General features: G+C 44.2%; 1 protein-coding gene across 4 annotated transcripts in view; it reads left to right on the top strand.

The window, feature by feature from the left end:
• Positions 1–17,654, top strand: part of CUL9 (cullin 9) — a 30,348-nt gene extending 12,694 nt beyond the window's left edge. For all 4 annotated transcript variants that reach the window (XM_074310844.1, XM_074310846.1, XM_074310845.1 and 1 more), the window contains exons 15-41: positions 715–805; positions 967–1,138; positions 1,658–1,763; positions 2,065–2,160; positions 2,542–2,717; positions 3,011–3,144; positions 3,446–3,625; positions 3,976–4,085; positions 4,169–4,351; positions 4,458–4,618; positions 4,787–5,024; positions 6,293–6,461; positions 7,954–8,099; positions 8,399–8,528; positions 8,706–8,905; positions 9,384–9,634; positions 10,219–10,564; positions 13,455–13,595; positions 13,732–13,896; positions 14,200–14,363; positions 14,838–14,931; positions 15,395–15,469; positions 15,639–15,749; positions 15,934–16,051; positions 16,183–16,316; positions 16,990–17,066; positions 17,233–17,654. In XM_074310844.1, coding sequence (XP_074166945.1) covers positions 715–805; positions 967–1,138; positions 1,658–1,763; positions 2,065–2,160; positions 2,542–2,717; positions 3,011–3,144; positions 3,446–3,625; positions 3,976–4,085; positions 4,169–4,351; positions 4,458–4,618; positions 4,787–5,024; positions 6,293–6,461; positions 7,954–8,099; positions 8,399–8,528; positions 8,706–8,905; positions 9,384–9,634; positions 10,219–10,564; positions 13,455–13,595; positions 13,732–13,896; positions 14,200–14,363; positions 14,838–14,931; positions 15,395–15,469; positions 15,639–15,749; positions 15,934–16,051; positions 16,183–16,316; positions 16,990–17,066; positions 17,233–17,428 — 4,164 coding nt within the window. In that variant the 3' untranslated portion in view covers positions 17,429–17,654. The remainder of the gene's footprint in view (positions 1–714; positions 806–966; positions 1,139–1,657; positions 1,764–2,064; positions 2,161–2,541; positions 2,718–3,010; positions 3,145–3,445; positions 3,626–3,975; positions 4,086–4,168; positions 4,352–4,457; positions 4,619–4,786; positions 5,025–6,292; positions 6,462–7,953; positions 8,100–8,398; positions 8,529–8,705; positions 8,906–9,383; positions 9,635–10,218; positions 10,565–13,454; positions 13,596–13,731; positions 13,897–14,199; positions 14,364–14,837; positions 14,932–15,394; positions 15,470–15,638; positions 15,750–15,933; positions 16,052–16,182; positions 16,317–16,989; positions 17,067–17,232) is intronic.
• The last annotated feature ends 8,883 nt before the right edge of the window (positions 17,655–26,537 follow it).

The following is a 26,537-nucleotide window of genomic DNA, read 5'->3' as shown; positions in this document are numbered from 1 at the left end:
CAAGAAATTAGGGTGGGGAAGGAGGGGAAAGTGCTGGGTGAGAATGTGGCGTCACAACAGCAAGGGAAACAGGTGAGGATTTTAGGTGGAAGGGAGGGAGCATGTGATCTATCAGTCTGATTTGGGATGACTAGGAGAGAGGGGAATTCTTTATCTAGATCCCTGTATGATACTATAGCTATACTAGGTTTGATGGGAGGAGGAAAAAGCAAAATCTTAGAACTTTTGACTTTCTTGCCATAAAACCTGTATTTCTTGTTCTCTCTGTCACTGTGCTCCTTTTTGTCCTGTAGAGGGCGAAGCTTTGGAGAAATATACTTGAAATTAGGTGTTACCTCAGTGGAATTGATGAGATGATGGTTCTCTAGTATACATACACTTAGTACTTAGCATGGTGATGTAATGGTTCTCTAGTTCACACATACTCGGTATATTGTAATGATGTAATTGTAATAGGCTATTTAAACTGGGGACTGATTGAGACTGTCAAAGTGTGTCGGACTGTTGGAGGAGACTGGGTCAGACTATGACAGGCACAGACTTTGAAGGAGACAATAAAGACTTTGGACTCGATTCTTGTCCATTCTTGTGGTGTTTATCCTGCTGAGACTGAGGCCTTTCTAGAGGACCTCCACAAAGCTAGTCCAGACATTACATTGCCCTTCTGTTTCCTGATGTGTTAAAATTATTTCTATTCTTGTGGTCTTACTACAGATGGTGCTCGGCCAGATTGAAGAGCACCGAAGAACCCACCGGCCCATTAACATCCCTTTCTTTGACGTCTTCCTCAGGCATCTCTGCCAGGGTCAGTTCCTCCACCTCCCTCTGGCTAGGGTCAGTGACTGCCTCTCCTACCCTCATCAGTCCCAGCCTGGTGGCTTTTCCACTCCTTCCTTGCTTTTCTCTATCCCTTGTCCTTCCTTCAGTCAGACTGTGGTTTGTTCTTTTCTTCCTTTTTGGCCCCAGGGTCCAGTGTGGAGGTGAAGGAAGATAAGTGTTGGGAGAAGGTGGAAGTATCATCCAATCCTCATGGAGCCAGCAAACTGACTGACCGAAACCCCAAGACTTACTGGGAATCCAATGGCAGCACTGGCTCTCACTACATCACCCTGCATATGCACCGGGGGGTCCTTGTCAGGTGTGGTGAAATAGTCACTGTTCTGGATAACACAAACTATCATGTATGTACTATGTATGTACTTCCTCAGAACCTTATGGAAGAGAGCATATAAGAGCCCTGTACTTGGTATGAGGCTGCCTGGCTCTGCCCTTTTTTTGACTGCTAATTCACTTGTTGACATTGGGCAAACAACTTAACTTCCTTAGGAAAATCTCTAAAAGGAAGGGAGAGGAAGGGGACTTACATGATTCCACACACCCCCCCCCCCCAGGCTGGGGTTAAGTGACTTGCCCAGGGTCACACAGCTAGGAAGTGTTAAGTGTCTGAGACCGAATTTGAACTCGGGTCCTCCTGAACTCAGGGCTGGTGCTCTATCCACTGCACCACCTAGCTGTCCCTACATGATTTCTTAAAATCCCCTCCAGGTTTAAAATGTTTTGGGTCTGAGCCTAGAAGTCCAGGAGAGGAGGAAGTCTCTGAATCTTGACTGAGGGGCTATTTTCTGGGCATGGTCTCTGATGGGTTCCTTCCCCCCAGACAGCTGACTCTGCTGGTGGCCAGTGAAGACTCAAGCTACATGCCAGCCCGTGTGGTGGTGTTGGGGGGAGACAATGCCAGCTCTGTCAGCACCGAACTCAACACAGTGAGAATCCCGATCCCCCAATTCCCATACATCTTTCTCCCATTCCCAGCAGCTAATCATTGTACATGCAGAGAGGGTACCTCTTCCCCCAGAGGAAAGTCTTTAGTCCTTTGCCATAAGGGAAGTCACAAACAGTGGTAATTAGGATTGTGGAATGGTGGAGCCCTGAGATCCCTTGGACTTTCTGAAGGAAGAAAGAGATCAGGGTCCCAGGGGCCAAAGGAAGTTAATTAGGGGCAAGGAGAGAATACTGCTCCCTTCTGCATCATCAGGAATATGGCAACTCTTTCTCCTGCTTCAGGTCAATGTGATGCCTTCTGCTAGCCGTGTGCTGCTCTTGGAGAACCTGACCCGCTTCTGGCCCATCCTTCAGATTCGTATCAAACGATGCCAGCAGGTAAAAGCTTAGTGCAGGGTCTGTGGAGGTCAAAAGACCCCTTTGAAGAGGTTAGGGGAACATTAAACACAATGATCACAAGATCCAGGGAACAGGAGGAAATAATAGGGATAGGAGAGTTGTTTTTAACATGAAATATTTGAAGGAAGGAGGCCAGACTTTGAATTTGGGTTCTCACTTGCCCTGTTGGGAAGAGGTCCAGGAGGCACTACAAGTATAATAATGTGGGAGTTGTTTCTGGACAGTTACAAGATACTCTAAACTGGTGGGATTTAGGGCCCTAACTTTGTACCAGCATTTTATCCCAAAGTTTGGCTTAAGGAAGAGTTTGGGGAGGGAGCCTGGCTTCTGCAGAAAGTCACTGACAGTCACATGTTTCAGGGTGGCATTGACACCCGTGTGCGAGGGGTGGAGGTTCTGGGCCCCAAACCCACTTTCTGGCCACTGTTCCGTGAGCAGCTGTGTCGCCGCACTCACCTTTTCTACACTGTTCGAGCCCAAGCCTGGAGTCAGGATATTGCTCAGGACCGGAAGCGCCTGCTGCAGCTCTGCCCTAGGTGTGGAGAGGGACATCCGGGGGGAGGGGGACTGGAGCAGGTGTGGTGCGGGTGTGGGGGTATGGGGGGATGGGGGGGAAAGCAGGACAGAAGGGAAGAGGATGGGGGTGGGATGAGAGTCACAGCCTGGGAGAGTCTGGAGGATTCAGAGAGGGGGATAGGGCATTTCTGGGGGGGTGAGGCCCTCCTGATGTCTGTGGGGGCCTCTTGATATGGGAACATTCAGGGTATTGTATTGAGGGATAGTCTTGGGGCCAGGGGCTCGTGCCTCTAGCTCCTGACCCTGTCACCAGACTGAACGGGGCTTTGCGCCATGAGCAGAGTTTTGCAGATCGATTCCTCCCTGATGATGAGGCTGCCCAGGCATTGGGAAGGACCTGCTGGGAAGCCTTGGTCAGCCCCTTGGTACAGAGCATCACTGCCCCTGGTAACTATCCCCTTGCCTCTCTCCCAGAAACTGCCCCTGGTAACTTGTACAAGTTCTGCTCTGGGAACTTCTCCTCAAAAGGTGTCCCTGGTAGCCATCCTGTAACATCTTCCCCAGTGACTGCCCCGGGTAACCATCCTATAACTTTTACTTTGATACTTTTTTTTCAAGAACTGCCCCTAGCAGTAATTGCTCAGCCTCTATCCCATCAATCAGCCCATAATTTGTTCTTTTTTCCTGATCTTTACCTGCTGTTTGTTCCCATATTGCAGTGTCTTCCTGAACTGTCTTCCCTTCTCAGATGGCAGTGGGGTGAGCCCCCTGGCCTGGCTGCTGAGCCAGTATCTGGAGCACAGAGAGAAGGCCCGTTGCCCACAAGGCCGAGCAGATTCTTTTACCTCTCGGGTTCGTCGTCTCAGCCATCTGCTGGTGCATGTGGAGCCTCCACCAGGACCTCCTCCCGAACCTCCCACCCGGCCCAGTAAGTCTCAGGGAATGAGTCCTAGTTGAGGGTCCTCAGATAGGGACTATCAGGAAAGAAAAACCACTCCCATCTTTTCCCTAGCAGTGTTATCTCAGTCCACTGTCCCCTGTCCCTGTTCCCTCCCCCCACCTTTCTCTTTAAGCCCTCATTTCCTCTGTTTTTCCAAGTCTGACATTCTATCCCTCTCATCCATCTTGGAATATTATCATACCCTAGGAATAGAGGGATGTGTCTTTTGTTCCTCATGTGCCCTCCATCATGAAAAGTTGAGAGGGATTCAGGAGAGAATCCTCAGACTAGGGGTGAAGAGATTGAGACTTTTTTTCCTTCTATCTCTTTCTCCATAGATGGCAAGAATAGTAAGAGTCGGGAGCTGAACTCGGGGGCTGGACTGGGACCTCCTGGTGGCAGCCTGAGGGGTATCACCCAGTGTTGGAGGGGAGTGGTACAAGAGCAGGTGGGCAGGGTGGGGGCTGGTGGGTGTGGGGAAGGCCTAGAGGAGCCCGGCCGCCCCTTCATGCTCCCGCCTCCTGCCCTCAGGTGAGCAGGTTTCTGACAGCGGCCTGGCAGGCCCCGGACCTCGTGCCCAGCTACTGCGACATCTATGAGCGGCTCCAGAGTGCTGGGGCGGAGCTCTTTGGGCCACGGGCAGCCTTCACGCTGGCCCTCCGCCAGGGCTTCTCTGGAGCTCTGCTTCAGCTCTCCTTCCTCACTGCTGCCCATGTGAGTCCTCCTTGTTTTCCTCCCCTGCCCCCATTCCCAGTGCCCTCCATTCTTCCCATCCTTCTGCCCCCTTTCCACTCCCTCCGCCTTCTGTCCCCGTGCCCAGGTGAGTGAGCAGTTTGCCCGGCACATCGACCAGCAGATCCAGAGGAGCCGAGTGGGTGGCCCTCAGGGGGAAGAGATGCTGGGCCAGCTGCAGCGGAGCCTGGAGCCCATGATGGTCCTGTCTGGCCTAGAGCTCGCCACCACCTTTGAGCACTTTTACCAGTGAGTGAGGGGGCCTCTGAGAGCCGGCGGGGGCAGCAGGGACGGCACCAGGGGAGGGAATCGTGGCTGAATGGGGACTCTGGGGGGGGCCTTCCAGACCCGAGGCGTGAAGCAGCTAGGAGGGCAGAGAGTCCGTCCTCAGTAAGGCCTGGGCTACATGCGCTGCAGGTACTATCTGGCAGACCGCCTCCTGAGCCTGGGCCCGAGCTGGCTGGAGCGGGCCGTGCTGGAGCAGATTGGGCTCTGCTTCCCCAACCGACTACCCCAGCAGATGCTGAGCAGCCTGAGCACATCGGAGGAGCTGCAGCACCAGTTCCACCTCTTCCAGCTTGAGCAGATCGACCAGCAGTTCCTGGAACAGGAAGAGGATGAAGAGCAAGGGCTGGAGGCCTATCCCCAGGAAGAGGTGAGGCAAAAGGCAGGGGCTGAGGCCCCAGCCTCAAGAGGTGGTGACAGACAAGGGCCAGAGACCCAGCCAGGTCTCGTGAGGTGAGAGATGGGAGGTCTGGGCCGGGGACCCTTTCCTAGGAGGAGGTGAGGTCTGGGGCCGGGGGCCCTTTCCTAGGAGGAGGTGAGGTCTGGGGCCGGGGGCCCTTTCCTAGGAGGAGGTGAGGTCTGGGGCCGGGGATCCTTTCCTAGGAGGAGGTGAGGTCTGGGCCGGGGACCCTTTCCTAGGAGGAGGTGAGGTCTGGGGCCGGGGGCCCTTTCCTAGGAGGAGGTGAGGTCTGGGGCCGGGGACCCTTTCCTAGGAGGAGGTGAGGTCTGGGGCCAGGGATCCTTTCCTAGGAGGAGGTGAGGTCTGGGGCCGGGGACCCTTTCCTAGGAGGAGGTGAGGTCTGGGGCCAGGGATCCTTTCCTAGGAGGAGGTGAGGTCTGGGGCCGGGGACCCTTTCCTAGGAGGAGGTGAGGTCTGGGGCCGGGGACCCTTTCCTAGGAGGAGGTGAGGTCTGGGGCCGGGGGCCCTTTCCTAGGAGGAGGTGAGGTCTGGGGCCGGGGACCCTTTCCTAGGAGGAGGTGAGGTCTGGGGCCGGGGACCCTTTCCTAGGAGGAGGTGAGGTCTGGGGCCGGGGGCCCTTTCCTAGGAGGAGGTGAGGTCTGGGGCCGGGGGCCCTTTCCTAGGAGGAGGTGAGGTCTGGGGCCGGGGGCCCTTTCCTAGGAGGAGGTGAGGTCTGGGGCCGGGGACCCTTTCCTAGGAGGAGGTGAGGTCTGGGGCTGGGGACCCTTTCCTAGGATGAGGTGAGGTCTGGGGCCGGGAACCCTTTCCTAGGAAGTGGTGAGGTCTGGGGCCGGGAACCCTTTCCTAGGAGGAGGTAAGATTTGGGACTAGGGACCCTTTCCTAGAAGGAGTTGAGATCTGGGTCCAGGGACCCTTTTCTAAAAAGAGATAAGATCTGGGGCTGAGGACCCATCCTCAGGAGGAGATGAAGTGATAGAGAGGCTGGAAGCCTATCCCCAGGGGGAGGGGAAGGACAGAGGATTTAAGATGGGCAGAACAGAAAATATATGGAGCTGAGGAAGCCCTTCCCTGGGTAGAAGAGGGATATGGGGTGTTTAAGTTTATATTCCCTAGAGCACCTGTCCCAGTGCCTCGTGCATAGTAAGATTTTATTATGTGTTTGTTAAATCGGACTGACTTGAAGGAGGAAGGTCCCTGAGAGACATTTGTCCCCACAGCCTGTAGAGGAGCTGGTGGCTGAGGAGCCAGTCCCTGAGGTGTCTGTGCTGGTCCTGTCTCCCCGCTGCTGGCCCGTGTCTCCCCTCTGCTACCTGCACGAGCCCACCAAGTTCTTCCCCCCAGCTCTCAGTACCAGCCTTACCCGGTTTTCCAACTTCTACAGTCAGAGTAAGAGGATGGGGGCACAGCTGGGACGTGGGGCTAAAAGGGGCACAAGAAAGAATAGACTAAGCATATTAGAGTGCAATTTAAAGAAGACCTAAGAAGAGAGTTTATGTAGGAAGATAGGATAAACAGAAATTTTGGCATCAGGGTGTATGGAAATGAGGCAACACTCTAAACCAGGAATTCTCAAACTCGACCCGCGGGCCATATGCAGCCCACTGAGGACATTTATGCGGCCCACCGGGTTATGGCAAATGGGCTGAGGGTTGGAGACAAAGACAGAGTGTGAGCTTTTGTTTTTACTATAGTCCAGCCCTCTAACAGTCTCAGGGACAGTGAACTGGCCCCCTATTTAAAAAGTTTGAGGACCACTGCTCTAAACTGTAGGCACTGGGTTACCACTAGAGTCTTTGATCTTTAGCATCCTGCTCTTCATAGAGTTCAAGAGTTCTGTGGAGGTGAGGGAAAATAGAATGGACAGTGATAGCCACCAGGGGGCACAAATGATGCTGGAGAAGAATGGTATGTGGCTTCCTCTGGTAGCTAGAGTCTTTTCTCTCTTTCACCAAATGTTGAAATTTGGAAGGGACTTTAGAGATGATTTAGTTCAGCTTCCTCACTTTTTAGATGAGGTAGTGAGGCATTAGAGGAGTGGTGAGTTGCCCAAGATCACACATTTACTACAATAATATTTTCCTGCCTCAAAGTCTAGCACTATATTATGTTTCTTGAACTTCTGAATAGGTCTGAGCTCTGTTCTGAGCTTTGGGAAAGGGAAAAATAAGAGATGGGTGATCGTCTTCCTGGCCCAAGGGTAGAGTGGCAAGAAAGGCAACTGTCTAGGGCAAAATATACCACATGTGATAAAATTAAAGGAATATTTTAAAATTACTTTTGTAACTCAGTTTTTATTTTATTTTATTTTGAGGCTGGGGTTAAGTGACTTGCCCAGGGTCACACAGCTAGGAAGTGTTAAGTGTCTGAGATCAAATTTGAACTCGGGTCCTCCTGAATTCAAGGCTGGTGCTCTATCCACTACGCCATCTAGCTGCCCCCTGTAACTCAGTTTTAATGTAAAAATAAATCTCTCCCTATGTAGTAGATTATTACTATTTTGTAGTCATTTAAGTTCATAAGTTCAGGGAAGACTCAGACTGACCAAAGGATCATTATATACAAGCAATGTAATTTTAAACTCTTACCTGAGATCCCAAACATCTTGACCTTGCTCCTGTCCATAGATAATTCCCATGCCTACCCGGGAAACTACCAGTGTAATGAAGACCTCCAATCTCATGGTCTTTGTCTCCTTATCTTTGAAAGATTGTAAGCTTTCAGAATTATATTTCATGTCTTACTAGTCTCATGTTTCCCATAGTTCCAAGCACAGCATGGAACACATAGGAAGGACTCACTAAATATGCATTAGGAAGCAGATACATAAAAAACTTTGAGACACAGACTTCTGTTGACAGTTCCTTCTCTACATTCCCAGGTCAAAATCGACCAGTCCTAGAACTGGGGCCTCGGCGGCGGCTACAGTGGTCGTGGTTGGGCCGGGCTGAGTTGCTTTTTGGGACACAGACATTACATGTCTCCACTTTGCAGATGTGGCTTCTTTTGCACTTCAACAAGATGGAGGTATTGCCCTATTTTGTCTTTCCTTATCTTCCTGGTTCCTACCTTTGATCGTTCTATCTTTTCTGTTTTATATGCTTCCCTCCATATATATATATATATTTTTTTTTTTTTTTTTCTTTTTTGGTCTTTTGTCTTTAGAACAATATGAGAAATACTAATTCTGCCCCTGTCCCAAGTACAAATTTCCTTCTATCATCCCCAGCCAATCCTTTGCTCTTCTTTTTAAAGCCCAGCCATTTGCCAGATTGCTATGGGAAGGAGTACTTTATAATTCTTAATTCTTTCATTCCTTTCACTAGGAGGTACTTTTGGATACTCTTCTTCAGAGCTCAGATCTCTCTTCAGAGCTATTGCATCAAGCCCTTCAACCTCTCACCTCAGCACTTGGTCCCCTTAGCCTTCATGAGGGTCAGGATTTCCCTCCTGGAGGTAGGTAATGGATGTTGTGCAGGCTCTCTGCCCTGGGGAAGGGCAGGACAGGGAAGGGGAGGTGAAGGGAGAAGGGAGGAATTTAAGTTTTTATACTTTTACCTCCCCTCAGAGGATCTGTGTCCTATCCCCTTGGCCATATTTCTGAGGGCATTGGGGGTGGGGGTGGTGTCTCAGGTGTGCTGCGGCTTCGGGAGGTGGAGAAGGAGCCTGGGGGGGAGGCCTTGTGGCTGCTCCCCCCCCAGACATACCTGAGTGTGGAGGAGGATGAGTGCCGAACCCTGGAGAGGAAGAGGAACCTCCTGAGCTGCCTCCTTGTCCGAATCCTCAAAGCCCACGGCGAGAAAGGCCTGCATATTGATCAGCTTGTGTGTCTGGTACGGGGGAAAGAGGTCCCTGAAAGGTGGTGACCTAGGGGTTCTCTAGGGAGTGGTTATTGGGAAGCAGAATCTGTATATCCAGCTCCATAATGAAGAGGCCACTCAGGAGCCCAGATCTGGAGGTACTGCAGTGCATCCATCTGGGATTTCAAATCTCATAGGGAATATTTTTGGCAGTTAGGTAGCAGAGGGGAAAGTGTGTTGGAATTGAGTCAGGAAGAACTGAGTTCAGCTTCTGCCTCAGATACTTTGTGATCCTGGGAAGGCCTTAAATCTTCATCAGCTTAAGTTTTCTTATATATAAAACAGGGATAATAGCACCTACCTCACAGGGTTGTTTTTAGTATAAAATAAGGATACTTATCTTTACAGGGCACTTTATAGAGATTAAAGTGCTATATAAATGCTAGTTATTGTTTATTCTCTGGAAATCAGATTGGGGTTGGTTGACAGTGACCTTTGTGTGTGCCCTTAGGTACTGGAGGCCTGGCAAAAGGGCCCATCTAGTCCCAAGGGCCTAGGCAGCAACATGGGTGGAGAGGCTGGCTGCAGCAGCGCCGATGTCCTCTCCTGCATCCTCCATCTCCTGGGGCAGGGTTATGTTCGAAGGCAGGAGGACCGGCCCCAAGTCCTGGCATATGCAGCTCCGGAGCCTGCAGATCCCCAGCGGGGCCAGGCCAATGTTCCTTTCTGTGGCACTCGGAGTGCTGTGACTTCCCAGCTCAGGTGAGGCTGGAGAACTCACTCTGGTCTCTCACTCTCTGTCCAACTTGGAGCAAACTGGGGAAGCTTGACCCATGGTGGGCACTGCTGGGACCCCAAGTTTCACCTCCCTGTCTGCCCTCATCAGACCAAATGTTCAGTTGAATAGGCATTTTGTATTCATGATGTGCTCCAAGATACTGAGATTACAAAGATTACAATCGCTGCCCTCAAAGAACTTAGTATATTTTCCTTATTAAGCACATTTCACTATAAGCAAACTATTTTGAAAATACAATTGCATTCAGCAGAAATTCCTTTAGTGCACCTACTGTGTTCTATAAAGCCACTGTAAAACATGAAAACCCGTGTTTACACAAAAGACAAATTGACAGATACAGTTTTTAGAATCACCATAAGCTTTTTCTTAATTAGCCTATTCACTTGATGCTTTAAAAAATAAGATTAATTTTTACCAAAATAGTGTGTTTGTCATAGTCATAGATAATCTGTCTCTAGTGTTCTTGATCAGGGTGGGTTAGGCTTGGATGGGTTGTATGTATGAGACAGGGTTACTAATAGTTATTCTATATCTCATCTCCAACTAGGCCTAAAGAAGTGGCTGCCCTTGCATCCTTGCAGCTACCTGCAGGCCGAACCATGAGCCCTCATGAGGTAGAAGGCCTAATGGAACAGACAGTGAACCAGGTACAGGAGACCCTGAGCTTGGAGCCAGATGTTGCACTGCATTTACTAGCCCATACTCGATGGGGGGCAGACCAGCTGCTGCAGAGCTACAGTGAAGATCCAGAACCCTTGCTGCTGGCCTCAGGTCTTCGGGTACCTCTGGCCCAGACGCCACCACCACTTCCCACCCAGTGCCCTGTATGTGTCAGCCCCTTGAGCCCTGAAGACCAGCCACCTGCCCTCTGCTGCATGCACTATTGCTGCAAGGTGAGGATGCCCCTGCCTCTAACCGTGCATCTTTTTGCTACTTAACTAGAGATTTCCATTTCTCTTCATTCATGATTGCCTCTCTTTTAGATCCCTGATCTTAATTTTTCTTTTCTTTTCTTTCTTTCTTTCTTTTCTTTTTTTTTTTTTTTTAAACCTAAACTAGATTTCCATCTGCTTCAGCTCACATTTCCTTATGTCCCACTCAGGATACTCTTTCTCCACCCTAGTCTTCCTTACAACATGGTTTTCTTTTCCTTCTGGATCTTCGTCTGTTCTTCTGAACATTTTTTCTTTTCCTTCTCTCCACCCCAATGATTGATTCATTCATTTAACAAATATTTATTGAGCATCAACTGTGTAAGACCACATGGCCTAATGGAAAGAATGTTGTGCTGTCAGAAGATTTGAGTTATTCTAACTCTAGTACTGACTAAATGACCCTTGACAAATAACTTCACTTGTTTTTGTCTCAGTCTCATCACCTAGCTACATTAAAGAATTGTAAGAAAAACACTTTAGGGGCAGCTGTGTGGCTCAGTAGATAGAACACTGGACCTAAAATTCTAATGTGGCCGCAGACACTTATTGGCTCTGTGACAACACAAGTCATTTAACCTTGTTTGCCTCAGTTTCCTCATCTGTAAAATGAGTTGGAAAAAGGAAATGGCATATTACTTCGGTATCTTTGCCAAGAAAATTCTATGGAGAGTGTGGTTAATGGGATCACAAAGAGTTGGACGTGACTAAACAACAACAAAAACATTACAAGGATGTGAGAAAAAAACACTATGTAAGGATTGTTATACATGTGATATTGGTATGTGCACCATACTCTGCAGTCAACACCAATGGGAGAAGCAGGCTCTGCTCAGTCAACAAACATTTCCCAAGCCACTGCACTGTGCTAGGCTCTAGGAAACAGTCCATGCCCTGAAGAATTTGGAATCTAGATAGAGAGATAAGACAAATACAAATGAAAAATTCAGTAACAATTCAAAGAACTATATACTACATGCTTAAATAAATGGCAGAAACGCTCCTAGAGTTTAGAAGTAGGAGAGAACACTGTACCTCCTAGTGTTTGGGTCTCAAGGGATGAGGCAGCCCAAAAGATGAGGTAGCACAGAAGTGTCAGATTCAAAGCCATATACTGACAACTCCCAAGTGGGGCCTGAACCACATTAAATGTTATTGGGAAATGTTTAGCAAAAATAAATGAAAATACAAAAAAAGAAGAAATAATATTAATTTGTGATTTTCTAAAATAGTTCCCTTTTTATTTGAATTTTGATACCTTTGGAATAGCAGATGTTCTAGGTAAGAAAAGCACCACAAGCCAAGGTTAGAGTTTAAGAATGACTTTTGGGTTACAGTGGAGTAAATAGATATGCAGAGAGGATTTTTATAGGTGAGTAATGGGGCTAAAGTTGATTCCTAACTGATAAACCAAGGAACTTGAACTTTATCCTTTATGTAATAGTGAATCATTGTACATTTTTGAGCTGGAAAATGATATGGTTAAAATAGTAATTTGGAATGATTAACCTGACAGCCTTGTGCAAGATGGGAGATGAAAAAAGGAGACATATGGGTTTGAGATGCTGAAGGTCTGAGTTATGGTGGCAACAGTAGAGATGAAAAGAGAAGAATGAATTTGAAAGAGATTGTGAGTGAAAAATTGATTGACTGGAAATGTATTGTGGGGAAAAAAAAGTCGAGAATCATGGAGAGTTTTGCAGCCTGAGTGACTGAAGAGCAACTTATCATTGGCATAAAGAGGGAAAGTCTGTTTTGTGGGGGAAAGATTGTTTTTCTTAAGTGTCATTGTTGCCTTTTGCTTTTACATCATATTAATTTTTAAATATATCCCTCCCTCTTATCTCCACCAAGGCTTACCTTACAATGAGATTGAAAAAAAAAAAAAAACCAGATCAGCCAAACCAGCCAACATGTTGACCATGTCTGACAACATATATGATATATGACATGCACAGTTTCTTCAATGAAAAGGATGTTGGTTTTGATGATTTGTTTTAGATGTTTTAGATGTTGAGTTTGTATGACTTCAAACAATAAAGTGGAATTGTCCAACAGAGTATTGAAAGTAATTAGAAGAAAAGATTGGGCTTAGGAGGGTAAAGTTAAAGATTTGAAAGGCAACCATATAATCCTAGACCTTGTGCTCCGTGCCTTTTTCCTTAGCTGATCCTGCTTACAATTGATGCCTCTTTTTCCCTCTTGGGATTCTTTTTCTTTCTTCATTTTGGATTCATCCACATGATATTTATAGACCAGTGTTTCTCCTCAAGTTCCAGAGATTTGGGGTTGGGGAATTTCCCAAGAAGATAAAAATAATAACTGACCTTTGTTTAGCATTTGAAGATTACAAACTGCTTTTCTCAAAATAACCCTTTGATAGAGGTTGTCTAAGTATCCTGATTTCAGGGAGAAAGATTGAATAACTTGTCCATAGCTAGTAAGTGTCAGAGTTTGAATTCTGATTTCAAGTCCAGTATTTGATTTTCGCTGCACCAAGATCCAAATCTCTTCAGGTTAATCTTCCCCTCCCCCCCCCCCCTGGGGTTAAGTGACTTGTCCAGGGTCACACAGCTAGGACGTGTTAAGTGTCTGAGATCAGATTTGAACTCAGGTCCTCCTGAATTCAAGGCTGGTGCTCTATCCACTGTACCACCTAGCTGCCCCCTCTTCAGGTTAATCTTAACGAGGAAACCTGGCTGGTACTGAGTAAATTGAGTCTGGCCATCTGGGACAATCCACTTCTGGGGAGTCTCCAGGATATAAGCTAGATGTTTATCTCCTGCTACCCCCAGCTGTAGTATGGTAAGAGGTCCTTGGTTCTGACCACCTCAATCCTGAATTCTCCTAGTCCTGCTGGAATGAGTACCTGACAACGCGAATTGAACAGAATCTTGTCTTGAATTGCACCTGTCCCATTGCTGACTGTCCTGCTCAGCCTACTAGTGCCTTCATCCGTGCCATTGTCTCTTCCCCTGAAGTCATTGCCAAGGTACTCACTCTTTCCTCTCCCAACTTTTCCCCTCCAACAGTCCCTGGGCATGAAGTAGGAGGGGTGCAATTCTGGGATTTAGAGAAGGTCTCTTGGAGTTATTTCCTAATTCTTTTGGTGTCTTTCTTTGTCACAGTATGAGAAGGCCCTTCTGCGAGGGTATGTGGAAAGCTGTTCCAACATGACTTGGTGCACCAACCCCCAAGGCTGTGACCGTATCCTGTGCCGTCAGGGCTTGGGCTGTGGGGCCGCCTGCTCCAAGTGTGGCTGGGCCTCCTGCTTCAATTGTAATTTCCCAGAGGTGGGCACCCCTGTCCCTATACACATACATGTTTCCCTTACACATACCTATACAGAGACTATATGCATTCATGTGTGCTTGTGAATGTACATGCACGCAGACACAGTTCTATTTGTTTCTCTACCCCCATTCCTTTGGCAAATGAAAAATCTTTATTCCATCTTTCTCTCCAGAGTCTGGCCCATTCTTTCCCTTGATACCCCTCTCCTTCATCCCCTCCTTCCTCCACCAATGGAACTCATTCCTCAGCCTGATGGATTTGGGGCCTCTGCTCAACTTTTTCTACCCCTCTACTCAAATCAGGCTCACTACCCTGCCAGTTGTAGCCACATGTCCCAGTGGGTGGATGACGGTGGCTACTATGAGGGCATGAGTGTGGAGGCTCAAAGCAAGCATCTGGCCAAGCTCATCTCCAAGCGCTGTCCCAGCTGCCAGGCACCCATAGAGAAGAATGAAGGGTGTTTACAGTAAGAAAGAGGAGAAGGGGCAGCTATGCTAAAGAGACGGGAGAGGGATCCCCATGGGGTGATCAGCCCTTAGCCTTAGAGCCCTTAAACTTTGTGTGGTTAGAGCAAATAAGGGGTCCCAAGAGAAAGGGCATTTTTCATTTGGGGAGGAGTGATAAGGACTAGAAGGAACAGTATGTTGGGGCATGTTTGTGATCAGGTTGTAGAATTTCTGAGGCATAGAAGAAGAATGGGAGAATGGAGATCCAGGGGTTGGGTAGGATAAGGCCTGGGCACAATTAGGATGTGGATGCTGTTCACAGCAGGTCTTGAGCTTTTTGACCCAGGAATTTTAGTGCAATCAATATTACCCGCTTCCTTTAGGAGGGACTTGGGAGTACTCTAGTAAGGGGCAGTTAAGTCCTCTCAGCCCTTGGCATTGCTGGTAACAACCTTGCCCCAAGAGGGGCCACTGATCTGTGTTCTCCCCAACAGCATGACATGTGCCAAATGTAACCATGGCTTTTGCTGGCGCTGTCTCAAGCCTTGGAAGCCAACACACAAGGACTATTACAACTGTTCAGCCATGGTGAGAAGAATGGAAGAGTGAAGATCTAAGGGAGGAGGGAATGGGAAGTTGAAGCCCCCAGAACCAGGACTTGGGTGCCTTGCAAGTCAAAGTGTGGGTTTTGTGCTTCAGAGCATTGGTTACCCATCACTTTAGGGTATACTTCCCTTCCCCCATCCCCTCAGAGAGGCTGGTGGAAGTAGGATGGATAAAAGGAAAGAAAGAAAGGATATGACAGCCCCCTGCAAGTTTGAGAGGTCAACTTAGAGGTAAAGCCTGTCCATAGGATACCCTGAGCTACTATGGCTCTGTCCCTCATCCCTAAGGAGAGTGGCCTAACTCCTAGAATACCATTCATCATCCTTCACATTGGGAGAGAAAGTAACAGAAAGGACCAAAAATGGGGGAATCTTTGCTCACTGATCTCTTCCCTTGTCTCCCAAAAAGGCAATCTATTCTTCCCATTTCCTCTTCCTTCATCTAGGTAAGCAAAGCTGCTCGACAAGAGAAGCGGTTTCAGGACTACAATGAGAGATGTACTTTCCATCACCAGGCCCAGGTGAAAGGGAAGGCCTGGGAGGTGGACCGGACACCTGGGATCTCTGGGAGGGCCACACACTGGGCTAGAGAGATACAGCTGAAGGCCCAGGAGCAGCAGGGGCCCTGAACTGCCTAAATTTGGGGGAATGAAACTTCAAACTGATGCTAATGAATGCCTTTCTGGACAGGAGTTTACACTGAATCTACGGAGCTGCGTCTCCGCTATCTCAGAGATGCCCCCACCACAGCCCCTCACCTTTCTCATTGATGCCTGCCGGGGCCTAGAGCAGGCCAGAAAGGTTAGATGGGATGTTTGGGGGAGGCAGGGGTCTGATGGGTTTTGCTGCCTTCCCACTATCTAAATTGAAGTGGAGAAAGAAGAAGAGACAGGTTTAGCCTCCCTGGACAGGAGGTGCAGGAACAAAGAGTTGAGGAGAGAGTTGTCTAAGCTGCAAGTTGAGGACTCTTTAATCACCCCCCCAGGTCCTGGCCTATGCCTGTGTATACAGCTACTACAACCAAGACACAGAGCGCATGGATGTGGTGGAACAGCAGACAGAGAACTTGGAGCTGCACACCAACGCCCTTCAGATCCTCCTGGGTGAGACCCCCACTCCTAGGGTAGCATACCTCAAACCTGCACCCTCCTTCCCCTCACTTCCTTCTGTTCAATGAAGAATCTTCTCCCTGCCCATAAAGAATAAAGACCCCTGTGCTAAACCATCCCTACAGAGGAGACCCTATTGCAGTGTCAGGACCTGGCTGCCTCTCTGAAACTCTTCAAGGCTGAGCACCTCAGCACAGGCCTGGAGCTTCTTCGGCGTATTCAGGAGAGATTGTTGGCTATCCTACAGCATTCCACACAGGTGCATATACTACTCCACCCTACCCTGCCTAGTTTTCCCCAAACATATAGATTCTAGTGTCTCCCTCCCTCTCCACCACCACTCCCTACTCCTTTCCTCCTTTCTAGTACTTTCAGTAAAATATCAGGACCTCTTCCTTATGCAAGAATCATTGTAGAATATCAGCAGGCTAGGTGAAAAGCAGTTCCTGCCTTCTAGGAAGACCAGCAGTTTAGTTGTAACTTATATTCATAGCCCTTTTACATACCTGATTCTACAAGATTGCATGGTATCCCTACTCTAAACCCTTTGAAAGAAGAAAGCCTGACATGTTTCACCTGTTACCTCCTTCATTCAGGTTTTGTCTGGGTTACTTAAGATACTACTGGGATGTTTTCTCTTTTCCTCATATCCCTCCTTCCTTTCCTTTCTCCCCCTCCCTTTGTCCCCCTTCTTTTTCTCCCTTCCCTCTCTCCCTTTCTCCTTCCCCTCTAACCTCCTCCCCCCCTCTCCATCTCTTCTTCCCTTCCCTTTTTTCCTTTCCTTCCCCCTTTTTCACTCTCCCCTTTTCTCTTTCCCTTCCCTTTCTCTCCTCCCTCAAACACTCAACTGATGTTGGACTCACAGATATGTGGATGAGCAGGGACTTGTGGCCAATGACCCTTTCCCCCAAATCCTTCCTTTCCTCTGACAGGATTTCAGAATTGGTCTTCAGACTCCACCAAGCTCAGAACCACAAGAAGTAAAAGTGTCTAATGTTCCCAGCAACCAGTGAGTAGGGGAGTGAGAGGGTCTTCTTGGCACTGGTAAAGGAAGAAAGAGGGCCTTATACTGCTGAGTGGGGGGTGGGGGCGAGAAGGAACCCCAGGGAAAGCCTTTAGTCCTCCCTCCTCCCATAAATGGGCCTCTTTTCTTTCCCTCCTCTCTCTCACCTCAGGCCGCAGGGATCCTCAGAGTTGGGTCAAGAAGAAGAAGATGAGGAAGATGAGGATGAGGTACCAGGGTGGCAGCAGGACGAGTATGATGATGAGGAGCTAGATGATGACAATTTTTCCTATGATGATGAGTCAGAAAATCTAGATCGAGATACTTTCTTTTTTGATGATGAGGATGAGGATGAAGGCTATGACTAAGGGATGGTGGCTGTGCCTCCTCCCAAAATCAGCCCACCCCCAGTATGGGTAGAAAGTGCCTAGGGTGACTGTTTAGGAGTTAAAAAACTTTGGGGTTGTCTTGGGGGTGGGTCATCCCTCTCCCATAGAGGGGCCCCTCAGGAGGGCTGCCCTGAAACTCTCTGGGGAAACTGACCACCAGGGATTGTACCTTGTTCTGTTTATTAAATAAACGGCTTTTCTTGTACCTGTCTTCATCTTAATGCCTTTCCTCTGAAAGTGTTCTCAGTTGAATCTAAATATAGCTTGTTGGTACATCATTGTTTGCATATTGTTTTCCTCATTAGTCTGTGAACTTCTTGAGAACTGCCTTTCTTTATATCCCCAGTGCTTATTGCAGTGCCTGGCACACAGAAGGCACTTAATAAATGCTAGCTGACTGAGAGTGACCAGGTATTTTTATTGAGTTACCTGTGAGCTTCCCTTTCATGACTGGTTTGAGGGATGTAAAAACTTTTGCCTTGAGTATTGGGAAGGACATAACCTAATTAGGGGGATTTTAAAACATTAGCAGTTCAGTAACATTCATTGTTTATAATGGGCAGGACAGGCAGGTGTTTGGGAATATACTAAAATGAAGAGAAGCTTGTTGTCTATTGTAGGACCACAATATAAAGTATGGTAAATATGTACAAGACATAGCAAAAAAGCGTAATGAGATTTGGGAGGAAAAATTATACATGAGGTGTCTTGGTGGATAGTGGCACCAGAACTGAATTTTGAAGGGTGAGTAGATGGGCAAAGCTGAGAGCTGAGGCATTCCAGGTATAAATTATGTATAGACAGAGGCACAGGGGAGGAGTGAGTGGGGGATTTTCAGGGGCTGGTAAATAAAAGTGATTGTGTTAAAAATGTGTCCTTCCTGAGAACAGAAACTTGTACTCTTGTGCACCGTAGGCCCTTAAATGTTTGTGAGAACATATATCAGAAAACCAGTCCCAAGCTAAATATTTTAAACTGCCTGAGGAAACTGAACAATCAATCTCCACTGATGAGGAGAGAGTCCCTTTCAAATGACCCTTCAAGCCAAAGATGACATTCCTCCCCTGGGTAGAAATGTTGCTGTCCCTTGCAAAGAAGGACCAGGACAATTTAAAAACCTGTAACAATACAGTATAAATGCAAACAGTGCTTTAAAACAGCAAGGGTGATTTTTCCTGGCATCCCGGTAAGCAACTTTTGGTTTCATTGAAATGCATAAAGGAACATGCATGCAGGGAGGATGTTGCAGTACAGCGTGCTTCACTACCTGAAAGACCACACACACTGGGAAAGTATATGCATGTTTTTAGTTCACAGCAGTCAGTCAAAAGCAGCAGGCCTGACATAGCAAACAATCCAGATGCTGCTGCATCAATGTGGCCAGAAAGGAGTTGCCTCCAGTTTCAATAATCCTGTCCCATAATGATATCATTTCCTTCACTGGCTGCAACACTTTTACCATATTTATCTAGGTCAGATAGTTTTTGTTTGGCTGGTGGACGGTATCTTTTTTTCAGCTTATGCATAGGTGTTCACTCGTTTCAGCCATTTTGGTTTTTTTTGGCAAAGATATTGGAGTGTTTGCCATATTCTTCTCCAGTTCATTTTACAGATAGAGAAATTGAAGCAAACAGGGTTAAGTGACTTGCCCAGAGTCACACAACTAGGAGGTGTCTGAGGCAAGCTTTGAACTCTGATCTTCCTGAGTTCAGGCCTGACACTATCTGCTTTGCCAGCTTAACTGCTGTTGTTTCAGTGAGTGTCCATCAGTTATCTCCAACTGCTTGTCTCTTTCAAGCTAAATAGGTGGTCGTGGTCAATAGTCCTGGTGGGGCCCCCTCCATTCGCTGGAATTATTTCATTCCTAAGTTTCCCAAGAGTCATATAACTTGGGGATTCATGGACAGCTGACTACTAGACCACGACCAAAAACCACTGTCTGTCTAGCAAACAATCTAGGGCATCTCACAATTGTGGCATGTGCATCGGTGTGATTACTGATCCATTTTAGTCCTTTTGTTGAAGTTATATAATCTGTACACATCTGTATCTTTCCATTTTTCCCAGTCACTTCCACTCTAGGGAAATACAAAAGGACTACCGGGTTCTGTGATTGTGCCATTAACAATCTTCTCTTTGAGATGGTTTCTGAGATCTTCCATCACAGACAGGAGAATCCTCAGAATGTTTGAGAATTGGGTTCTCTTGAATTCTCCTGGATTCTCTTGACTGCACCTCAAGCCCAATGCACTCATGCTATGAAACTATGTGTATCATTTTGCTGAGTTCCAACTTTAATCTGTCCTTTCACTGTGGTACCAAGGAGTCCCCAAAGCCAAATATCTCAGGTTCTATCAAGGAGAAAGAACAGTTGGCACTCTTCTAATGTTCAGTGGAATCTCTTACCCATCTTGTAGGCTTCTGCACAGTCTCTATGGATGGTCAAAGGGTGTAGGTATTGGGTCCCAGCTTGTTGCTTACGGTATCCTGATAGAATCAGTACTAAAATTCCAAAGAGTGTTAGAGGATCTAGATATACCAGAGCCAAAGAGTCCATTTTTCTGTTGACACCGACATTGTTTTTAATGAAATGTACATTTTATTTGAAGATAAAATATAAATAAGTTTGAAAGTAAAATCTGTATTTGAAGATAATAAAACCTAGCATATGATGAGAAAATTGGAGCGCTTAGCCCTCAATAACACTATATGGGATAATATTTTGCTACAACCACAATTTATTGTTTTTCTTTTTTTTTCTTTTTTATTAAAGCTTTTTATTTGCAAAACATATGCATGGGTAATTTTTCAACATTGACCCTTGTAAAACCTTGTGTTCCAAATTTTCTCTTTCTTCCCCCATCCCTCCCCTAGATGGCAGGTAATCCAATGCATGTTAAATATGTTAAAATATATGTTAATTCCAATATGTGTATACATATTTATAGAGTTATCTTGCTGCATAAGAAAAATTCAATTAAGAAGGAAAAAAACTGAGAAAGAAAATAAAATGCAAGCAAACAACAACAAAGAGTGAGAATGCTATGTTGTGATCCATACTCAGTTCCCACCAAATTTTATTTATCACCAAATCCATTAAGTCTAATCTCTGTTATGATTTAAAAAGTATTTTTCCCCATTTATCTATCCTAAAAACATAGGAAAATGATAGCATTTTGAGATCCATTACTTAGGACATTGCAGTCCACATTTTCAATTTTTACCATCATCTCAAGATAAAATCCTATGAGTTCAGATGGAATAGACCAACAAAGAATTGATGATAAGGCAAATGTGACTATTCTAGAGGCCCAGAGTGGCCATGCTCCATCTAGTTTCCTGAAACTGGATCACAAGATTTTAACTTCTCCTTGCCCAAGGCACACATCCAAATAAAAGCATAGCCATCTAATCCACAATTATATATATAATATATGCTACATATATATATATATATGTATATTATAACAGTTATAACAAAAGCTGGGTCTGCTACTTTGATGATTACCTTATAAGAGTGTTCTCATGTCAAGTTTCCCTGGTCTCCATTCCTTTGGTCCTCTCCAAGGAGAGAAAGATTGTGTACTGCTCCATCTTGAGTTCTGTATCTGCAACTTAGCTATTGTGTTGCTGTTATCCTGCTTTGCTCCTGTGACCATACTTGGAAGGTCTGGAGCCTGCTGAGGCTGAGTTTTGTGGATTTTATTGACCCTTGAAACTCAGGAGTGCTGTCTCATCTAGGCCACTGCTGGCAGATTTCTGTCTGCATTGCTCTGATGACATCAGTTGCATGAGGATCATTTATCAAGCCTTGAAACAGTCTTTGCAGGATAATTGTCCTGCATTTCCAAAATCCATCATTGTTCCATGATGAAGAATGTAGCTCAACAGACTTTTATCCTTCTTCTGCATAGAATTAAAGACAATTAGCATAAGTTTTCTTATCCATCCCCTTAATGCACCTCAGTATAGGTTTATCTACAAAAAATACTCTCCCCTTCCAGAAAGAGAACTGATAAACTCTGAGTACAGATTGAAGAATACGTTTAAAATTGCCCTTATTTTTCCTGTTTTGGGTGTTTTTGTGTGTTAATATGGAAATATTTTGCATGACTTCATATGTATAATTTATATAGCACTTGCCAGGGGAGGGGAAGGGAGGAGGGAGGAATAGAAATTTGTAACTCAAATTTTTAAAAATGATATTAAAACTTTTATATAAAATTGGTAAATATCTAACAAAAATAAAATTATACTTTAAAAAAATAAAGTTTGTATTCATTCCTGCCAGGTAAGATTTGTATTTATAATTGGTAAATATTTAACAAAATAACACCATATCTTTTTTTTCTTTTTTCTTTTTCTTTCTTTATGCTGAGGCAGTTGGGGTTAAGTGACTTGCCCAAGGTCACACGGCTAGGAAGTATTAAGTGTCTGAGGTCAAATTTGAACTCAGGTCCTCTTGACTTCAGGGCTGGTGTTCTATCCACTGTGCCACCTAGCTGCCCCAATAACACTATGTCTTCTTCTTCTTTTTTTAATAGCTTTTTATTTACAAGATATATGCATGGATAAATTTTCAGCATTGACCCTTGCAAAACCTTCTGTTGCAACTTTTCCCCTCCTTCGTCCCACCCCTTCCCCTAGATGGCAGGTAGTCCCATTCATGTTAAACATGTTAAAATATGTTAAATACAATATGTGTATACATATTTATACAGTTATCTTGCTGCTTAAGAAAGATTGTGTCTAGAAAGAAGGTAAAAAAAAACCCAGCACTCTTATTACAATTATTGTTAACCCAACTCAGGTGTGCATTTAAGGAAAGATTAAAAGGAATAAAAGGAACTGGGCAAACAGAACCCCCGCCTGTTTACCAAAAACATCACCTCTAGCATTTACCAGTATTAGAGAAGGAAAAGAAAATTCAAGCAAGTAACAACAGAAAGAGTGAGAACGTTATGTTGTGATCCACACTCTGTTCCCACAGTTCTCTCTCTGGGTGTAGCTGGTTCTCTTCCTCACTGGACAATTGGAACTGATTTGGTTCATCTCATTGTTGAAGATGGCCTCCCTTGTCCATCAGAATTGATCATCGTATAATCTTGTTGTTGCTGTGTATAATGATCTCCTGGTCCTGCTCATTTCATCAGCATCAGTTCATATAAGTCTCTCTAGGCCTCTCTGATATCATCCTGTTGATTGTTTCTTATAGAAAAATAATATTCCATAATATTCATATACCACAATTTATTTGTCCATTCTCCAATTGATGGGCATCCACTCAGTTTCTAGTTTCTAGCCACTACAAAAGGGCTGCCACAAACATTTTGGCACATGCATGTCCCTTTCCCTTATTTAAAATCTCTTTGGGATATAAGACCCATTGATCGCTGGGTCAGTTTGATAACTTTTTGAGCATAGTTCCAAATTGCTCTCCAGAATGGAATAACACTATATCTTAAAAAAAAAAAAGTTTGTATTCATTCCTGCCAAGTAACATTTGTGTTCCTATGAATCTCATCACTTTGTCTGACTCTCTTGTTGGGCCTTCCAGTGTCCCAGGTGCACTCTTACCTGTGCAGTTCAAGTCTTCATGATTGTTCTCCTGGGGAATATGGTTCATATTAAGAGGTATCTACTGTATTTGTCTGTGGGAGAGGGAAGGAGGGAAAAGGGATAGCCTTAGATTTCACAGATGAAATAGAAATTTTTTTTTCATTTAATAGTATTTTCTTTCCAATTATGCATATAGTTTTCTACATTTATCTTTGTAAGATTTTAGAACTCCCAAGTTTTTCTCTCTCCCTCCTTTCTCTCCTCCTTAATCTATATAGAATATAGTCTAATATTGGATACATGTACAATCATGTTAAACTTATTTCCATATTAGTCATGTTATGAAAGAGGACTCAGGACAAAAGGGAAAAAACACAAGAAACAAATAAAAAAAAACCCACCACAACAACAAAAGTGAAAATAGTATCCTTTAATTTGAATTCATATTTCATAGTTCCTTCTCTGGATGATGATAACATTTTCCATCATGAGTCCTTTGGAATTGTCCTTGATCATTGCATTGCTGAGAAGAACTAAGTCTGACATAGTTAATCATCTCACAGTGATGCTGTTACTGTGTACAATATTCTCCTAATTCTGCTCACTTCACTCAGCCTCAGTTCATGTAAGTCTTTCCAGGCTTTTCCAAAAGCAGCCTGCTCATCATTTCTTACAGAACAATAATATTCCATTACATTCGTATAACACAACTTATTCAGCCATTCTCCAATTGATGGACATCCCTTCAATTTCCAATTCTTTGCTAACTCTTTTCTTTGCTAACTCTTAGATTTAACTGTCACATTCATTCTCTTTTTTATTGAAGCTTTTTTATTTTCAAAACATATGCATGTATAATTTTTCAGTATTAACCCTTGCAAAACCTTGAATTCCATTTCCTTTCCCTACTCCCACTCTATCCCCTAGATGGCAAGTAATCCAATATATGTTAAACATAGTTAAATATATGTTAAATCCAAAATATGTAACATTCATTCTCTTGAAAAGGAGAGAACAGAACTCTTAGAGTGAACTAACACCCAGTCATTGTTCTCTCCAGCAAAAAATCTAGCTCAGCAAACTTTCTTTTTAGCATGTTTTGTTTGCAGAACACTATGATGAACACAATGGAGGTACAGAGATGATGGAGAAATCAGACTTCTAACCCTCAAAAAACTTATAGCCTGTTGAGGAAGAGTTGAAAAAAGTATTTCCTTTAGTAAATCTGATTTTAAAAAGGAAAGAGGAAAATCAAAATGTTACTCTTAAAAAAAGAAAAGGGAGAACTCGCCACTAATGGAGAGGAAATTAGAACAATAATTAGGAGTTACTTTGCCCAACTTTATGCCAATAAATTCGATAACTTAAATGAAATGAAAGAATACCTTCAAAAATACAGCTTGCCCAGATTAACAGAGGAAGAATAGTCTAAACAGTCCCATTTCAGAAAAAGAAATAGAACAAGCTATTAACCAACTCCCTAAGAAAAAATCCCCAGGACCAGATGGATTTACATGTGAATTCTACCAAACATGTAAAGAACAATTAGCCCCAATGTTATATAAACTATTTGAATAGGGATTGAAGGAGTCCTACCAAATTCCTTTTATGAAACAGACATGGTACTGATACCTAAACTAGGTAGGTTGAAAGCAGAGAAAGAAAATTATAGACCAATCTCCCTAATGAATATTGATGCTAAAATCTTAAATGAAATATTAGCAAAAAGACTATGGAAAATCATCCCCAAGATAATACATTATGACCAAGTGGGATTTATATCAGGAATGCAGGGCTGGTTCAATATTAGGAAAAATATTAGCATAATCAACTATATCAATAACCAAATTAACAAAAACTATATGATCATCTCAATAGATGCAGAAAAAGCATTTGACAAAATCCAACATCCATTCCTACTAAAAACACTTGAGAGTATAGGAATAAATGAACTATTCCTTAAAATAATCAGGAGCATACATTTAAAACCATCAGTAAACATCATGTGTAATGGCGATAAACCAGAACCTTTCCCAGTAAGATCAGGAGTGAAACAAGGTTGCCCGCTATCACCATTACTATTTAATATTGTATTAAAAATGCTAGCCTTGGCAATAAGAGTCGAGAAAGAGATTAAAGGAATAAGAGTAGGTAATGAGGAAACCAAACTATCACTCGTTGCAGATGATAAGAAGTATACTTAGAAAACTCCAGAAAACTATAAAAAGCTATTAGAAATAATTCACAACTTTAGCAAAGTTGCAGGATACAAAATAAATCCACATAAATCCTTAGCATTTTTATACATTACCAACAAAATCCAACAGCAAGAGAAACAAAAAGAAATTCCATTCAAAATAACTGTCGATAGTATAAAATATTTGGGAATCTATCTACAAAAGGAAAGTCAGGAATTATATGAGCAAATTACAAAACACTTGCCACAAAAACAAAGTCAGATTTAAATAATTGGAAAAATATTGAGTGCTCTTGGATAGGCCGAGTGAATATAATAAAGATGACAATACTCCCTAAACTAATCTATTTATTTAGTGCTATACCAATCAGACTCCCAAGAAACTATTTTAATGACCTAGAAAAAATAACAACAAAATTCATATGGAAGAACAAAAGGTCGAGAATTTTGAGGGAATTAATGAAAAAAAAATCAAATGAAGGTAGTCTAGCTGTATCTGATCTAAAACTATATATAGTTTTATATAACTATATTTATATAAAGCAGCAGTCACCAAAATCATTTGGTATTGGCTTAGAAATAGACTAGTTGATCAATGGAACAGATTAGGTACACAGGACAAAATAGGGTACAACTATAGCAATCTAGTGTTTGTCAAACTCAAAGATCCCAACTTTTGGGATAAGACTTCATTATTTGACAAAAACTGCTGGGAAAACTGGAAATTAGTATGGCATAAATTAGGCATGGACCCATACTTAATACCACATACCAAGATAATATCAAAATGGGTCCATGATTTAGGCATAAAGAATGAGATCATAAATAAATTAGAGGAACAGAGGATAGTTTACCTCTCAGACTTGTGGAGGAGGAAGGAATTTGTGACCAAAGGAGAACTAGAGATCATTATTGATCACAAAATAGAAAACTTTGATTATATCAAATTAAAAAGCTTTTGTACAAACAAAACTAATGCCAACAAGATTAGAAGGGAAGTAACAAATTGGGAAAATATTTTTACAGTTAAAGGTTCTGATAAAGGTCTTGTCTCCAAAATATACAGTGAATTGATTCTAATTTATAAGAAATCAAGTCATTCTCCAATTGATAATGGTCAAAGGATATGAACAGACAATTTTCAGATGATGAAATTAAAACTTTCCACTCATATGAAAGAGTGTTCCAAATCACTAGTGATCAGAGAAATGCAAATTAAGACAACTCTGAGATACCACTACACACCTGTCAGATTGGCTAAGATGACAGGAAAAAATAATGATGAATGTTGGAGGGGGGAAAACTGGGACACAGATGCATTGTTAATGGAGT

Source organism: Sminthopsis crassicaudata, chromosome 4, assembly GCF_048593235.1.
Source record: "Sminthopsis crassicaudata isolate SCR6 chromosome 4, ASM4859323v1, whole genome shotgun sequence".
Classification (NCBI taxonomy): domain Eukaryota; kingdom Metazoa; phylum Chordata; class Mammalia; order Dasyuromorphia; family Dasyuridae; genus Sminthopsis; species Sminthopsis crassicaudata.
This window is presented reverse-complemented; position numbering and strand designations above follow the sequence as displayed.